This window comes from Aaosphaeria arxii (genome assembly GCF_010015735.1).
Source record: "Aaosphaeria arxii CBS 175.79 unplaced genomic scaffold BU24scaffold_3, whole genome shotgun sequence".
NCBI lineage: Eukaryota > Fungi > Ascomycota > Dothideomycetes > Pleosporales > Aaosphaeria > Aaosphaeria arxii.
The window spans coordinates 4,422,473-4,438,571 of NW_022983476.1; the positions used below are offsets into that span (position 1 = coordinate 4,422,473).

General features: G+C 48.5%; 8 protein-coding genes across 8 annotated transcripts; 3 read left to right on the top strand and 5 right to left on the bottom strand.

Annotated features, from left to right (window-relative positions):
- Nucleotides 1-103: 103 nt before the first annotated feature.
- Nucleotides 104-1,816, top strand: BU24DRAFT_421418 (uncharacterized protein). Its single transcript, XM_033527724.1, has one exon. It carries the CDS (start codon nt 384-386, stop codon nt 1,659-1,661), a length of 1,278 nt encoding a protein of 425 aa, XP_033386764.1. The 5' UTR covers nt 104-383; the 3' UTR covers nt 1,662-1,816.
- Nucleotides 1,817-4,971, bottom strand: BU24DRAFT_421419 (transcription initiation factor TFIID subunit 5). The gene is made up of 5 exons (XM_033527725.1): nt 4,947-4,971; nt 4,584-4,894; nt 4,046-4,190; nt 3,117-3,987; nt 1,817-3,062 (listed from the first exon to the last, which is right to left on the bottom strand). Exons 2-5 carry the CDS (start codon nt 4,752-4,754, stop codon nt 2,021-2,023), a joined length of 2,229 nt encoding a protein of 742 aa, XP_033386765.1. The 5' UTR covers nt 4,755-4,894; nt 4,947-4,971; the 3' UTR covers nt 1,817-2,020.
- A 13-nt stretch (nt 4,972-4,984) lies between these two features.
- On the top strand, nt 4,985-6,258 carry BU24DRAFT_170801 (uncharacterized protein). The gene has a single exon (XM_033521500.1). The coding sequence runs from the start codon at nt 5,240-5,242 to the stop codon at nt 5,798-5,800; it is 561 nt and encodes a 186-aa protein (XP_033386766.1). The 5' UTR covers nt 4,985-5,239; the 3' UTR covers nt 5,801-6,258.
- On the bottom strand, nt 6,259-8,753 carry BU24DRAFT_170800 (uncharacterized protein). The gene is made up of 4 exons (XM_033521499.1): nt 8,663-8,753; nt 8,490-8,602; nt 7,379-8,442; nt 6,259-7,324 (listed from the first exon to the last, which is right to left on the bottom strand). Exons 1-4 carry the CDS (start codon nt 8,705-8,707, stop codon nt 6,717-6,719), a joined length of 1,830 nt encoding a protein of 609 aa, XP_033386767.1. The 5' UTR covers nt 8,708-8,753; the 3' UTR covers nt 6,259-6,716.
- Nucleotides 8,754-9,125: 372 nt separating this feature from the next.
- On the bottom strand, nt 9,126-10,792 carry BU24DRAFT_479875 (vitamin H transporter; the record flags this gene model as incomplete). Its single annotated transcript, XM_033533097.1, has 4 exons — nt 9,126-9,671; nt 9,725-10,212; nt 10,266-10,544; nt 10,592-10,792. 4 exons carry the CDS (start codon nt 10,790-10,792, stop codon nt 9,200-9,202), a joined length of 1,440 nt encoding a protein of 479 aa, XP_033386768.1. The 3' UTR covers nt 9,126-9,199.
- Nucleotides 10,793-11,593: 801 nt separating this feature from the next.
- BU24DRAFT_170833 (DUF1907-domain-containing protein) lies at nt 11,594-12,839 on the bottom strand. Its single transcript, XM_033521501.1, has one exon. The coding sequence runs from the start codon at nt 12,630-12,632 to the stop codon at nt 11,658-11,660; it is 975 nt and encodes a 324-aa protein (XP_033386769.1). The 5' UTR covers nt 12,633-12,839; the 3' UTR covers nt 11,594-11,657.
- A 79-nt stretch (nt 12,840-12,918) lies between these two features.
- Nucleotides 12,919-14,019, top strand: BU24DRAFT_421422 (NAD(P)-binding protein). Its single transcript, XM_033527726.1, has one exon. It carries the CDS (start codon nt 13,130-13,132, stop codon nt 14,003-14,005), a length of 876 nt encoding a protein of 291 aa, XP_033386770.1. The 5' UTR covers nt 12,919-13,129; the 3' UTR covers nt 14,006-14,019.
- A 43-nt stretch (nt 14,020-14,062) lies between these two features.
- On the bottom strand, nt 14,063-15,987 carry BU24DRAFT_491395 (uncharacterized protein). The gene is made up of 2 exons (XM_033533791.1): nt 15,829-15,987; nt 14,063-15,779 (listed from the first exon to the last, which is right to left on the bottom strand). Exons 1-2 carry the CDS (start codon nt 15,893-15,895, stop codon nt 14,317-14,319), a joined length of 1,530 nt encoding a protein of 509 aa, XP_033386771.1. The 5' UTR covers nt 15,896-15,987; the 3' UTR covers nt 14,063-14,316.
- Between the last annotated feature and the right edge of the window lie 112 nt (nt 15,988-16,099).

Below are 16,099 nucleotides of genomic sequence, written 5' to 3' on the forward strand. Positions count from 1 at the left end.
TAGTCGCATTGAATACCTTTTCGGATCAAAGCGGATGCCCACAACATGCCCTTTTGCTCTTACAAGCGTGTTGCAGATCCGAATCAAGCTTTCTCTTGATGCTGGTTGTAGGCATCAACGTTGACAGTGAGTCATTGAACAGGAGCTATGGGTGGGGAGATGCTTGGCCAGTGGGGATACGGATGGAGACAATTGGACACTTCCCTATCTTGCTAACGTTATGCTTGAACCATTTATCAGGCCAACCATCAGGGCAAGGACATCCATTGTCCTTCTACATCTAGGTATAAAAGAAGGCTGCAATACCTATCAACAGTCCAGAGCCGATAACCATATATCAACTTTTACCTGTCTTTCAAAGATACACGCACATATTCAGCACAATGGCATCACCATCAGCACACATACTCGACAAATCCAACTACTCCAAACACAATCTTGTGACACTCCCACCAGAGCCTCTCCCACAACTTCCGCCCTCTTCCATTCGCATACAATCTAAAATCCTGGGTCTTACCACGAACAATTTCAGTTACGCCCGCATTGGCCATATCCTCGGCTGGTGGGACACCTACCCTCTGCCCCCAAACACCCCAGCACCCTTCAATGACAGCGAGAAATACGGTCGTATCTCAGCATGGGGATACGCAGAGATCCTCGAATCCACCGTCTCCTCCATTCCAGTGGGCCACACAGTCTACGGCTTCCTCCCCATCTCGGATCTCCCTGAGGACCTAGCCATAGAAGATGCCGGATACAAGAACCAACTCGTAGTCACGAGCCCACACCGCCAGCACCTCTGGAAAGTCTACAACCGGTACCAACTCACCCCACCACTGAGCGAGCTGGAGGCCTCCCCCGGCCTGGAGTTCCTCGCCTGGGACGCCCTGATGCAGGGCCTCTTCGCGACGTCGTATAACCTCAACAAGTACGGTTTCGCGTGGGACGAGAAGAATCTCTGCCACCCTACGGGACTCCCCACCACCAATGACGATGCTGACGACACCCTTGATTCTTGGAAGAACAAGGATGCAGACCTGTCGGGCGCAAGCGTCATCGTGCTGAGTGCGAGCGGGAAGACGGCAATGGCATTCGCGCAACAGGTGAAGAATAACAGACCGAAAGAGCATCAGCCGAGGGCCGTGATCGGCGTTGGATCAGAGGCGTCGCGGAGTTTGAGCGAGGGGAGTGGATTCTATGATAAGACGGTCTTGTATGGAGATTTCGACGCTGTGAAGACGGAGATTGAGAGTGCGGGGCCGCATCGAACGGTGGTGATTGACTTTGGTGGCAGACCGGGAGCCCTCGAGGCCTGGGACAGCGCTTTTGCAGGCCTGTCTGAGACGCATCCTTATACATTCGTGAGAGTGGGTGGGGAGGTTACGCCACAGGTTCCCAAGACGGCTACTGTGAGATCGACGCCATCTACGAAGAGCGTGCAGGTCAATGCAAATGTATTGAGGGAAAAAGGGATCGGACTCGGTGGTGACGAGTACTTCTCCGAGTTCTATGAAGAGTTTAATAAATTCAAAAGCAACGGCGGCATTCCAGGCTCCCACATCAAATGGGGCAGTGGTATGAAGGGATGGGAGGAGGGCTGGGATGCGCTATGCAAAGATAAAGTCAGTGCTGACACTGCTTTGGTGTTCAAATTGGAGTAGGTCATTGCCAGATGCTATTCAAAGGTAGTAAGAGATACAAATTAGAAGGTGGCGCCTTGCTGGACAGGACGCCGTTTACTCCAGCTAGTTATCTTCACAACGAAAGGCGATTTTGGCTACGCAAGTATTGGAATGAAACTTTTCATTAATGATAGGGGGCATATGAAGTTGAACTGAATGCCATGTGTTAAGAATAAGATTGTACTCAAGACATTGTGGTATTGATTGAATGAGGAGCCTTCACCCAAACACCGGACCGATGCCCGAACACCTAAACCACCATATCCCGACCTGACATGGTCGTTACAAAAACGCCTCTACTCCTTATACATGAAATGATATCTCGATTTGTGCTTTTGTTATACTTTTGGTGGTGGAAGGTAAGCACCACCAGCTAAGACCAAGTTCATCCGAGTAAATTGGACTTTGTAGACTGGAGAGTCTTTGGTGGGAAAGACACTGATCTGGTCGGCACTGACACCAGCCTCTTTCTGGGCCTTCTTGCCTCCCGTTCCGGGACCAGCTCCAGCCGCGGCTTTGGTTGCAAGTGCCCCGTCAGCCTTGCCAGCGGCACCATCAGTAGCCTTCGATGCTGACTCATTGGTTTCTTGGAGGGCACCCCACACGCGAACAGTTTTATCGGCACCAGCAGACACAAGTACAGTCGATTCGACACTCCAGGAGAGTGACCAGATGCCACCCTTGCCGTGACCTCGCATACGCTTCTTTCGGCGACCAGTCTCAAGTGTCCAGAGGATGATGGTTCCAGTTTCATCAGCACTGGCCAGGGTTTTGCCATCCGGTGAGCAAGCTATCGCTGTGACATTGCCAGCATGTCCCGTGAACAATCGCAAGCAGTTGCCACCAGCGATATGCCACATTCGGACAGTCCGATCGCATGATCCCGTGAAAACATACATGTTATTGGGGTGGAATGCTATGCAGTCAACGTCATTGTCATGACCGACGTAAATGCGCAAAGCGTCTATGTGATCAGTCGACCATAACCGTGCTGTGCGATCGTTCGATCCAGTGAGGAAGTAGTGCCCGTGTGGCCCCCATTGCAAGTCCCAAACGGGGTTGCTGTGGCCGCGGTATGCCACGAGGCATGACCATGTCTCTAAAGACCAGAGCCGGACAGTCTGATCTTCAGAAGCGGAGAGGAGATATTGTGAATTCGTGGGGGGGCCATTTGGATCAGGATTGACTGTGGAGGGAGAAAAGGACACCGCATAGACAGGGCCTGCATGTCCAATAAGGCGGCGAGACGATGACGGTTGTGTGTTCTCAGGTATTGTTGACTCGAGAGGCTTTCCCTCAAGAGACCAAACTCGAATGTAAGATTCAGCCATGCCTGCAGCAACCAATTGGTTGTCACCTGAAAAGTCGATACAATTGACGCTAGAGTCCTGTTAGCTTGGGGCTATAGTATCTTGAATATCAAGATCTGCATACCTGTCGTGTGTGTTGTGGAAGGTGTACATAATTACGCTAACAGCTGGGCCAATACCACCCGTCCTTCCTTCCAATTTGTATCGATCACGGTGTTCGATAACCTTTTGTACTTCCATCGAAACGTCTCTTGCTAGTGATGGCGGCAAAGGAATAAGGTCTCGTGAAGGGGCATCTTCATTTGGTTCACGCTTAATGAGCTGATCGTATTCGTCGACCAAATTGTTCTGTCCGTCGCGCCTGGGGTTCTTCTCGTCTTCTTCTTTCAACGCGGCACGTACGTCTTCTTGAAGTTCTTCTTCCTGCGGATATGCGCCAAGTTGTAGTCGAATTCTTGCAGCATCTGCATGTGGATCTTGATCCGGGGCAACTTTTGTGGATGGGTGCCCTGGGGCGTGCCCAGGAATACCCTCATCTTCTGCAGGTAGATCATCATCGCCCCGCCCACTAGCTAGAATGGCCGCGATGCTCTTTTCCGCTGTTGCTGTTCGATCGACCGTAACAATATTCATGTGATCTCGGTTGATGTCCATAATTGTCTGCCCGCCCTCAAACATCTTAGACTCGAGAAATTGGACAAAGTTATAGAAAGGCATAGTGGTCAGTGTGATTCTGTACCTGTTCTCCAGGTAGAGTTTTGCCACCCTGCTGCTGTCAAGATGCTGCGGAAGTTTGACCATTCCAAGTGTCTTTACATCGTCCTCGTGCTCTCGTTCGAAGGAGGTTTTGTATGTGGAGAAGAACGCCTCCGCGTCTTTGATGTAGTGGTCTTTCAAGAGGCCAAGGAAAGAATATACGAAAAAAGGCCACAAGAGTTTTCGAAGTTCCGGCCGATACAGCTCAAGATTATCTTCGGTATATTTTCGAAGTAACTCTGGTGGTAGCACCTTAGTATCCGGTACTGGGAAATGGACAAGTAGAATTCCACGTACCATAGGCTTTTGTATATTTTGCCAGGCCAGCCTCAGGCTGTTGTGCCACCGGCCTTCCATCAGCACCCGGCTGCTGTATCTCTGACTCCTTGCGGAGCATGGCTTCGGTTCGTACATATCCTTTCTTGCTAAGATACTCCAAAACCTTCGGCATAGTCAGTAATGGTTCGTGATAGTGTGTTCGATAAGGAAGAAACAGTCGCATGTCGACCCGGTTTGTGACCTCGCAGAAGAATCTCAAAACGTATAGTGCACCCGGTTCTCAATCTATGGAAGATGTTTGTAGGTGTTTGGGGCAGCCCTATCTCTAGGGTTGATTGTGTAAGGTAGCGCAAACGGACAGTACATTGCTTCAACTCGTCAAACAAGGCAGCGCAAGAAGCTTCGACCAGGTAGGGGCCAACAGATGTAGCCCTGTCATCCCAAAAGACTTTCGATAGTTGGTCGTCGACAGTCTACCGTCAAGGTGAACATAGGCCAATGACGCCATCCTCCAGATACAACAAGAACATTGCAACAAGAGCTAGAAAACACCTACAATCTGGTTCAAGTTCTGCTGTGATTGCGTTCCGGACTGCGAGCTTGCTGGCGGAGGTATTGAGCTTGGCTGCGGTGGCATCGCGTTATGAGGTGGAAGGCCTGCACTCGGCGGGCCATTTCCTACACTCATGCTGCGCGCAGGCACACCCCCGGGCGGAGGCCCTGACATGCTGGGTATATGCGGGTGGCTCTTTGGTTCGAATAAAAGTGCTTGCGCAGGAGCAGGACGGTGGAGGGTGGATTGCGCGAAATGAAGTCGGTACTTGGTCGATGAGGAAATTGAGGAAGCTGTCCAGACGGCTCCGCAAACTAAAGTTCTTTCGTTAGTAGAATTAGGCGAGAATGGGCGGAGAATACAGACAGCGCAAAGGTTGGATATCGTGAAAGTGAGGTTGATAGTATCTGAAGCTCAATTGTTCGCGCGACGAAATGCCAAGGCACACCCTTGTCCGACGCTAGCGCGGGGAAAGCGCGATTTCCCACAGCTACAAAAAGCTGTTCACCCCCAACCTTCACCTTCTGATTCTGCTTTCACCAAGCCGGCGACCGCCGTGCCTTTCATTCCTTTACACCGAATGAAATCGAGTGAGTTATTGGCACTTGTTCTACCTATTCGTTGCAAAGAGGACGTCCTCGGCGGTGGCAGTCGACCAGATGTCTTCCCAACCCTATACCGAAACCGCCGCGAAGCAAATCCGGGAGCTTTCAGCCATCAATGAGCAGCTCCCTGAACTCCTTCGCAAGACCGCCTCCACTCTATCTCTCTTGACTCAACATCCTGTCCAGACTCCTGGCACTTCTCTGTCCACCCTCTCTACCCAACAAGGCCGCAAAGATCTCCTCCAGACTAGCACTCACGAGCTGTTCATCCAGATCAATACCATCCGCACTACCCTGAAAACCCAGGTCACTGATCTTGAAAAAGAGAAAGTAGTTCCTTCAGAGGCGCCTAGATTCATTGCGGCGGTGCGGATAGAAGGTCAGAGCGATGAAGATCGGGAGAGGGAAAGGCTGAAGGACAGCGAAAGTCACGTCACAAACGGAGGATTGGGCAGCCTAGACGTAGGTGTGCTTAATGCCAACGTGCGCAGTGGTAGAGGCGCTCGAGGTGATGAAGAACTGCTGGAGAGAATTGAAAAGATCGTGAGCAATCTGAAGCAGGGGGCTGGCTTCGAGACCCATAGGGATCACGATGAAGAAATGGTTGATGGCTGAGCACATGCACTACTCACCCTATCCAGCCTCCCATCGCAACATGAGCGTCGAGATCACGCTGCGAGATCTGCTGTCTTTGACAGAATCCAAGACTACTCATCCTCCACAGAGGTTCGATCACCCCTCGAGGAAGCAATCGAAAGAACGATTATGCTCTGGGTGGCTACCCACTTGCATATTACTCGGGAAATGTCCTGAAGGGCTTTTGACTTGATCGTGCAGATAGCTTATCTGAATGCTAGCAGACATGATCTTAAAGGTATGCATATCTCATTCTTTCTCCTTCACACACACACAACATGATGAGACACAAAACATTCGATTAGTCTTTAAGACATCCCATATGGTTACAAACGTCATACTATGCTCTTTCTGAACCCTTCTCCATACAACCTTTTCTCTTGGAACATCCCAATTATTCAAAGTACTGATCGACTATTAGGCAGTAACAACAAAACCTCTGTTATTAAGTACTTGAGTAGATACTTTCCATACTTGGCAGAAGCTGTCTAAACTAGGTAGCATTCGGTATATTACTAAGTCTACCTCTATCTTTGCATATGCTCTCCAAGTGGTGCAATTATTTCCATGTCATTGGCATATAAATCTCCCTCATCTAAGCTACTTGACCTAGAGAGAGTCCTTAAAGGTATCCAAAGCCGCCATCTTTCGCTCCAAGAACCTATAAGAAAGAGGATGTAGCGTGTTTGTTAAACGAGGTACTGCCAATGCCTGTAAATGTCTGTAACGCCTATAACACCAATACCAGCGGAGGCTTTCATAAGACGGCGTGTAGGTAGTGCTCCATTATGCAATAACCAATGATGTGTGCCTTCCACTGCTACTTTGCTTCATACAAGGTACGAAATACAGCTGCTATAGTATAATACATTCCTGAGTTTACCTCAAAGGTTGTCTACTCTGGTAGCATCCCCCCCTCCATCGAGCCTGCAGTGCCTGGATATTGGAACAAATTAAATGCGTCAAGCATAAACATCGAATCCATTATGTAGTTCGTTGAAGCGGGATCACCCCCCAGAGTCCGAATAGGGCCGGATATAATAGAAACATCCAAATCAGGATTAGAAAGGGCCTTGAGAAATCCCTCCAGACCATTAGCCAGATGATAAACAAGATGTTGCTGTGACGCCTTTTGTGTCCTAAGCTCACGAACCCAGTTCTCAACCAAAGTAAGGACTGTGGTTGTATCCACTGCCGCAGGCTCCGGAAAATTTGCTTTTGCCGCTTTGATAAGAAACACTGCTGCAAAAGTAATCATAGCATGGAAATAGATTGGCATTCCAACCAGAGCTGTGCGCAAGTCGGGCCTTTCCATGATGAGCTCGAGCACAGCAGTAGCAGAGGTCACTGCCACGATGGCGTACTCCTTGACTTGTGGAGAAGATGCTGCAATCGATTCGACAGAAGTCCCTCGGAAGATGTACGAGCATAGATGCATGCGAGCAAAATGATAATGCAGACTGGCACCGTCTCTGGGAAACCAGCCTACAAAAGCGTTTCGTGCTGTGGTCGTTACTTACTCTGTTGGCTAATATAGAGAATTATATTTATACATACGCATTCTGTCTCCCCAGCACATGTACCATCGATCCAGTTCTGAGAAGTAGCCGCGAAGCTGAGTCAGAAAATGTTCCGGCACAGCCTGTGTTGAGTGGCTGCCGAAAATGTTCTTCACCTTGGAAGTTATGTGGTAAAGCGCGACCTGGCTTGACATCCGCAAATCAACCTCTTGATTACCATTGGACTGAATGAAGGTTTCCCATTGTTGGTGCGGTTCTTCATCTGCTGATATCATGACAGGTCGGCCATACAAGATACTAGAGTGATGGTCGAGAATGTATAAGATATACCACAGACGCGCCTTTTCGATATCCTCAACCTTGGAATCACGAATCGCCGCGTAATATGCGAGGTGATAGTTGAGTCTCATTGCAATTCTGATGGCATGCCCAAGCACTGTATACGACAAGTTGGCCAGCCAGTAAGCTCCGATGATAAGAGCCCGAACGTCATCGGTAGAGTGTACAACTGCAAACATGTTTTTTGTTACTAGTCTCTGGTATTCGGCATGGCAAACCTTGAATACCGTAGAACCCTCAGGATCGTGCAGCGCAGATACTGCGCATACTGCAGCTGTCAAGACGGTTGAACTGGCACGGAGTTCTTCCAATGTAGCATGTGGACATGTCAGCCCATAGCAAAAGTAGTCAATTCGCGTGACGAAATGAGTGAACAAGCGTTCCGCAGTTACAATGGGGACAAGCCCACGGGAAATAAAATCGTGGCTGATGCGACTGCGCTGTGCAGATGGTGAGGATGGACCAGTGGCCAGAGACGGAAGCCGAGTAACTTCATAAAGATAATTGATAGGCAGACTGTAGATATTATCGTCCACCGGTACCACAGGCGTCATAATAGGTGCTGCAGGGAGACTATCGTCTCCGTCAGAGACATGGCCGCTTGTCCGTGCCTCATCTTCTGGAGTGAGATCTTGCTGAATATCAGCCGTAGGCTGTGGTCGCTCATTGTAGGAGCTGAGTTGCGGCAGATTGGACATGCGCAACAGCACATCTACGGCGGTCTGGAGCTGCTGAATTTGACCCGAGACGTCATTCCGCCATCTTATAACAGGGTAAGACCAACATTAATCGATTTGGAATGAGCGTACCTGTTGCTTTCTTCTGACAGTGATGCTTGAGGATTCCTGTCCACCAGGCAAACCAAGCCGCGATTGTGACATCTGCGACATGGTCCAGGTGTTTCTGGCATAGTACATTTGATCTTTTATATTCTTCAGTACACTGTCGGAATGGTCATTGCAGATATATCCTGTAAACTGACCTTAAGGCCCCTGCAGATACTACAGGCTTTATTTTGCCGTCCCATCGTGGTTATTTATAGAGGTGCTAGAGACTGAAACTGAAGTTCTCCATGGGGGAGCAGTTGTAAAGTACAAGGAATTTAGAGTGAAAAAGAGCGGCGAGACATTAGGAGGGTGCTAATCCCTTTGCAGAATATCATTATTGTACAGTTTCCCCACCTCTTCAAGGGCTAAAGTATCTCCACCTAGTAGCAACAGCCTTCCTATACTCCATTGGTGGTTTAAGGGTATTACGAGCGCTAGACGCTCTTTCAATGCTAGATCAATTATTCCTCAACATTACAACTTTGAATTATTCAGCTCGTAAGCAATAGAAGCTATAGAAGATCTAGCTAAGTTGTTCCTCCTGCTACCGAGGTTCAATGGAGATATATTTGTAAAGCATATAAATTGTTGACAGATGAGCAACTACACTAAACCAATCCAGTTCTATCAAATGCGTGTTCACAAAATGAGACGCCAGTCAGTAGGTTCCTACGTTGAGCGTACGAAACTGCCTACGCTGCCTTAGCAGGCTTATACGGATATCTCTGGTAAACGAAGAACGCCGCCAAATATATAACAGCACCAACAGCGAACAGCCCAGCAAACACCCCAAATCCCAGGATAGCTAGTGGTGGCTTAGACACCGTGAAGACTTCGGTTGCATACAGCTGAGCGAGATTCGCCATTCCGTTGATTGAAGCCAAAGATATAGCTCTGACCTCTGGTTGTACCGGACCAAGCACAGTACTGGTATAAGACAACGACAATGGGTTTCCAGCCCAGATTGCTGTGTTTATGAAGCAGAGAAATATGTATCGAGGTACTGGAGCCGTAATACCTGTTGATAGCCCACAAAACAGCGTTCCGCAGATGAGAAGCACTGCCATTGTGAAGATAGGACGGTACCGGGGCATTTTGTCTACGATGACGCACAGTGCGATAGCAATGGCGAGTGCTACACCGTATAGTGGTGCTGTCATATATCTGCGCATAGTTTAGTACTGTTTCTTCGGTCTTTCATGACTTGGGTGGCTCACTGTGCATCCTTCCTGTTATATCCCAGATACATGACAAACGTTGGGTAAAAGTTCGAGAGCGTCATGTTTCCGATAATGATCATGTATCCGCACATCAAAGGATACAGTCTCCAGTTCGAAAATGCAAGCTTCAAGGCTTGAAAGTGGCTTATGGAAAATTCTTCGTCATTGCGACTGGTGATTCCGTCTGCAACAAGTCGGTTGTATGCCAGCTGGCGTTCCTCTGGAGACAGCTTCTTTGAAGTCAACGGGTAATCCAGGAGTACGAAAGGCACAACAAATGCAACAACGACCGTAATTATTCCTTCGATGATGTACAGCCATCTCCAGCCTTGTATTCCGCTTAGACCATCCATGCCCGAGGTTATTGCTCCCGCGAGGATGCTTCCCACTGCACCGGATGTGATTCCAGCACTGTGAAAGACCATGAAACGTTTCGATTGCTCGCTTTTGCGGTACCAACTGGACACGATGAACATTACCGCAGGCTATTGGCAAAGTCAGCTTTCTTCCCACCATTTATTGCCGCACAGTAACTTACGCTAAAACCAGCTTCGGCAACACCTAGCAGGAATCGAAGACCGATAAGTTGTTGCCATGTTCTTGCACTCCCCATCACAGCACACACTGCTCCCCAGAAAACCATGATGATGGGTATGAAAATCGATGGCCTCGATCTAGAAAGGATCATGTTACAAGGAACCTCCGCTATAACATAGCCAACTTGGAAGATCACGACGCAGAGATAGTAGCGACGATCGGTAAGTCCCAAGTCGTCTGCCATTCCTGCGACTCTAGCATTACCGAGGTTGGATCGATCCTTGGAGACTGTCAGTTGATTGATTGACGATAATCAGATGATCGTACCATGTAGGATAAGAGATAAACAATCCAGATACAAGGGAGAAGGAAAAGATCAATCTTGCGAACTAGTTTCTTCTCCTCTACCGTGTTCTCTTCGTATTCGACACCCTGGCCCTCTTGCTTGAATGAGATGTCTCCGATTCCATCGTAAACCTCGAGCTTGATCTCAGCAGGCTTTGGGTCTGAAAGCGAATGGATCGACATGGCTCTTGTTTCACGGCCGGTCTTGTGAGATGGAAAACGTGAAGGACAATAAGTATCAAAGATCGGCCAAAGACATAGAACTATTGGTTCCTGAGTTGACCGAACCAAACCTGGGGAATGCAGAGGATTTTTTATAATCTAATGTAACAAACAAAGCTGGGGAGATTCTGGAGACCCCACAATCTCTGTTTTGGTTTACCAGCGGGAGGCGCACCTACACGGGATATCGGCCGAACAACGGGTTTCAACTCCGGGTAGAAAAACACGCGCTTTTCTTGTGCCAGAAGAAAGATCAATCCAATGACTGACACTACGCTTTATTTTCCGAGGTTGTCATCCACTCCGTGGATTTGGCCTTTTGTGGAAGTGCCATGGTGGATCTAGTCCGTCAGTTGATCTTTCCAACAGATGCCGCTATTTAGTTGTTCGAAGATAGATATTGAATAATTGTGCTGCCATTTCATTGGTAAGGTTTACCTCAGTAAGCAGGTAAACAGGCACTTGATCCTAATGCCTAGGGTCAATCTTTTTGGGAGTGGTGGCTCAATGCAGAGGTAGACCGAATCGGTGGTTGTATCAGGGTATCTTTCTATAATTGAAATGTCACGCATGCTGTAGAATTTTGGCATATTTCACACAGCAAGCTTAGGTGCTGATATTATTAGAGGAGAGAATATGCATTCGTAGGCTTGCTCGTGTCAGTCAAATACGGAGCCACATGCGACCAAATCGAACACGCTGTACGTTATGCACGACATGAAGTGAACACGATTTTCCTTTACAAAGGCTATATCACTTGACAACTACGCAATTACAGGAAACAATTTCTATCCTTGAAGCGTTGTGACATATCTTGATGATGATTTCAATCATGTAGATCACGCTCTAAGGTCACCTCCGGCTTTGCTATCCTGTATATAAAATTTGCAACATTGAAATAACCTTCGTACTCGATATCCTCATTGTGCCCATCCATATCATAGTGGTAATGGCCTCCAGCGTCTGCCTTGGTCGCCGAAAACCCATGCGAATGTTCCATGCGCAAACCCATCTTCTTATCAGGGTCCGCCGAATGCAAAACTGAGAGGCACACAACAGGTCCATCGAAGTCGTGATATGTTAACCAGTCGTTGAGCTGCTTTGCAGATGAGAAAGGTAAGTCGTCAGCAGGAGGAAAATCGGGCATGATATGGTAGCGCGCTCTCCCCGACTTAACAAGGAACGCTCCTCCCAGGCTGACCGTTCTCGATTCCCCAAAGGCGGTATTAAGTGCTTTACGAATACACTCGGTGAAGCTTTTCTCGGCGCCTTTCCGTTTCCGCGCAGTAATCTTGAGGACTGGGCCAGGGTTACCAGATGAACCGTACAGATTAATCATCAGTGCACAATCCAAAGAAGGGCTCTTTTGGACTCCAGGAGCACCGGTTCCTCCTGCAATCTGCGCAATGTATGACTGATTGTTGATATTTTCCATTCCCCCTTCCCAGCTGAAATTAGGAACAAGCTCGCAATTGCGGCCAACCTGGTGGAATGGTCCAGCCCCAGCTCCGATCAGACTGCCTTTGCTGTAATCCATTTCCATGGCCTTGGCAATTTCCTTCATGCTCCAGATGGTATCCAGCCGCGGAGTCGGAAAGAGGTTGGGTTGTCCGCCAACGTCTGCAATTCGCTCGTTGCCTGAAAGCCCTTCTGTGGCTAGATGAAATGGAGCATCGCGTAAATCAGCACACTGGACAACGTCTACGGTTGCATGCTCGAAATTGGAAGATAGAGGGGCTCTAAGTGCGCTGGCGAGCTCTTCAAGACTCGGAGGAGAAAGCGTGTACTTTTCGGTCTGCATCGTGATTTTCTACTATGTATTCGATCTAGTAGGTGGCTGCAGATGACTTTCTAAGGATGCTCAAGCAGATACAGAAGACTAATAAAGACAGTATTGATAGCCTAGTTCTGGACCTAGGTAGCTGTATATGCCGTTTATTCTCCGTCTAGGGACTGATCTAAACAGTCACGCAGTGTAGTGTCTAAGCAAGCTCGGGTTATCGGTGTGGCAACGGGCGAAGTAACCCGGCACTAGCATCCACCATCATTCAATATCTCCCCTACGCATATCGCAAGACTATGGAAACATCGGCATCAAAACCGACAAGCAATACCCGAGGCAATTCGATCAATAGAGGTCATGGTGAAAGCCAATGTTAATGTTGTTTAGAGCTCGACCTACAAATAGTACCATAAAACATCTCCATCATAACTACTGTCCTTTTTGCATGTTTGCTCACTCATAATCATTGGAGGGATTGGACATTATCAATTTATAGACCCAGATCTTCATCCATCATGTCAGTCGCAGAGCCTCCCGTCCCTGAAGTTTCCCCAACATACCCCGACCTTCAGGGCAAAGTTGCTCTCATAACTGGTATCGGCCAAGTTGGGCCCAAGGACAGTCCATTCTGGGGCAACGGCGCAGCAACAGCACGACTACTCTCCCGCAACGGCGTCAAGATATTCGGCTGCGACCTAAATCTACCCGCCGCCGAAAGAACAAAAGAAAGACTTCTTGAAGAAGACACCAATGCCGTGGTCGATGTCATAGCCGCAGACGTCATGAAGCCGTCCGATGTGGAGGCACTGATTACCACCGTTATGCAACGACACGGCCGAATCGACATCCTCGTCAACAACGTAGGACAGACATCTGCAGGCAACCCAGCGACCATGTCCGAAGAACTATGGGCACGACAAATCGATCTGAACCTTTCTTCTGTGTACAGAGTCTGCCATCATGTGCTTCCAATAATGCAAAAGCAACGCTCTGGCAGCATTATCAATAACGCCAGCATCACCGCGATGCGCTACATAGGGAAACATCAAATCGCATACGCAGCTGCCAAGGCAGGCGTGATTCGCTTTACAAAGGCTATGGGGGTTATGTATGCAAAGGAAAACATCAGGAGCAATTGTGTGGTTCCCGGTCTCATGTACACCCCACTGGTGGACAACTTTGCAAAGAGCAACGACTTAGGGGATCAAGAGGCTGCAAAGAGGATACTGGATCACAATTGCCCAATGGGATGGATGGGCACTGGAGCAGATGTAGCGAACGCAGTAGTCTTTTTGGCCAGTAGTGCAAGTCGATATGTGACGTCGCACGAACTTGTTGTTGATGGTGGTATTACCGAGAGTACTGGAACTGGGTTCCAAGCATCTTTGTAATTAAATGATCACAAAATGAATTGACACCAAAATCATCGAAGTTGTAAAGATCTTGTTGCGTGAACCTATACATTGATTAGGTTCGGAAGATAGGCGGAATGTGGATATCTATCAGTGTTACGGCTACCTCGAACAGCGACGGATACAGGCCTTTGCACTCGGTTTCCACACGGAAGATTACTCGTGACATCTTTGGTAGCATATTCCCGCAATATTGATCGATTGACACTCGTCCTGATACCAACTCTGTAAGCCCCTCCATTTTGGTAGCCTCATTCGAATGTCTAAAGGCCTTCCGCCTGTTTGTTAATTTAAGATCTTCTGCTGCCATCGAGTTTATATGCTTGGAATGCGCCTGGCACAACAGGTTTCTCCTCGAAAGTTCCCCTTGTTTCAGCCACTTTCATAGCAGCTTCAGAACTTCCGTGGCCTGGATCAGAAGCCTCATTCACCGTCTCAAAACCAACCGCCTCTCCTGAGAAATCCTTCGCAAAGTATTTTGTCCATTCGAAACGTTCGCTCCCAACTTTTATGATTCGTAGCGATTTAGGAGTCTCACGCGACCGCCTCAAATATGCAGCTACAACTTGTCGCTCCTGTCCATTCAAGTGAGGTAGTTGCTCACCACAAGCTTTTCGTATTAGCGAAGATACAATCCGAGCGGAAGTTGATGGCATGACACCCTGTTCAGTTGTGACATGTGCGTCGACTGCCATATTCAGAGCTGCAAGTATCTCTGCCGACTGCCATGTTGCAGCCTGTATGGGGCGTGTCCGCACGAATTGGCGTACACGATCTTCCAACAACTCCAGTGATATCTCCTGCTTGAACATGGTGCCCTCAGATGAAGAATCTCGTGCTTGCTTGTTGTCTTTGGTCGTATGAGATATAGATTCGGATGCATTTATGGTCTGATTGAGCTGTGACGGGCTACGATGCTTAAGAGAAAGCTCTTTTATGTTTTCTTTTGTGAATAAACGGCCGCGCTTGTCGATGAAATGGCCGTTGACATATGTCAAGAAGGGTGCGGCGCTTGTCGTGCAATCTTGAATGTCAAGGACCTCGGCAGCAATTATTACATGGTCTGCGACATCGAGTTCCTTGACGATTTTACAAGACATGTATGCGGCCACCTGGTCGTTGGGTATCTTCGATGATGCTGGCGTTTGACCATCATTTAGGACATCTTTCCGGTTCGCAAGGGCTGACGGACCATTCCCCCATGTGAAAGCATCGGCGATCACCGCAGATTTGAGAGAAGGCGGAAGAAAATGGACAAGAAAATTTCCACCTTCATCCCGAATTGCAGTGAGTGTGCGTGAAGGGCTTTGGATATTAAACGATATTGTAGGCGGATGGAGCGTTACGGTGTTGAAGGAAGAGATAGCCATGCCCACAGGTTCTGCATTCCCTTCGGTATCGGCGGAAGCTGCTGTGAGGACCACGATAGGATGTGTGACTCTACGCATTAGGGTGCGTAACGAATGTTGCAACTCTTCAGGCGCATTGTTCCGCGATCGCTCCTGTTCTATGCTCCCTTTCTTGTTCTGTGCCATCTCTTCATTGCTCAATATCTTAGTATCCGAAGAGATCGCCTCTCCACCTGAAGAGCCAATCGACATAATTCGGCCATCTTCCTCGGTGTTCGCGCGGAGCTGACCTTCCGATGTTTGATGTATTCTTGTAGTCGTGAGCGATCTAGAGCTTTGCGATTGGCAATACCAACCGCCGTTGGGCTGAACAGTAAAGCTTCGGGAAGTATAATGCGGTCGTTCTGTACAAATGTTATTACCCATACAGTCCATCAGAGTTCTTCAGCATACGTGCAAGACAGCTCCAGTCATAAAAGGCTGCGAAAAACCGGCCAGCAGAACGTCGTGGTATAGGCATTTTTGCAATTGGTCACTTGTTCAGTGATACTACAGCACTTCTCATTTCTCTATCACAGGGTTGTTAGGCTGGCAATGCCTAGCCAGATGTTGTCGGGATTGTAGGAATGTTCGTCATGACGCTCGAGTAAAAAAGTTACCGCGCCAAGGCTTTCAACTTTCTGACCTCCGCATCTCAACCTTTCACCTCCGACATCTCTCCACC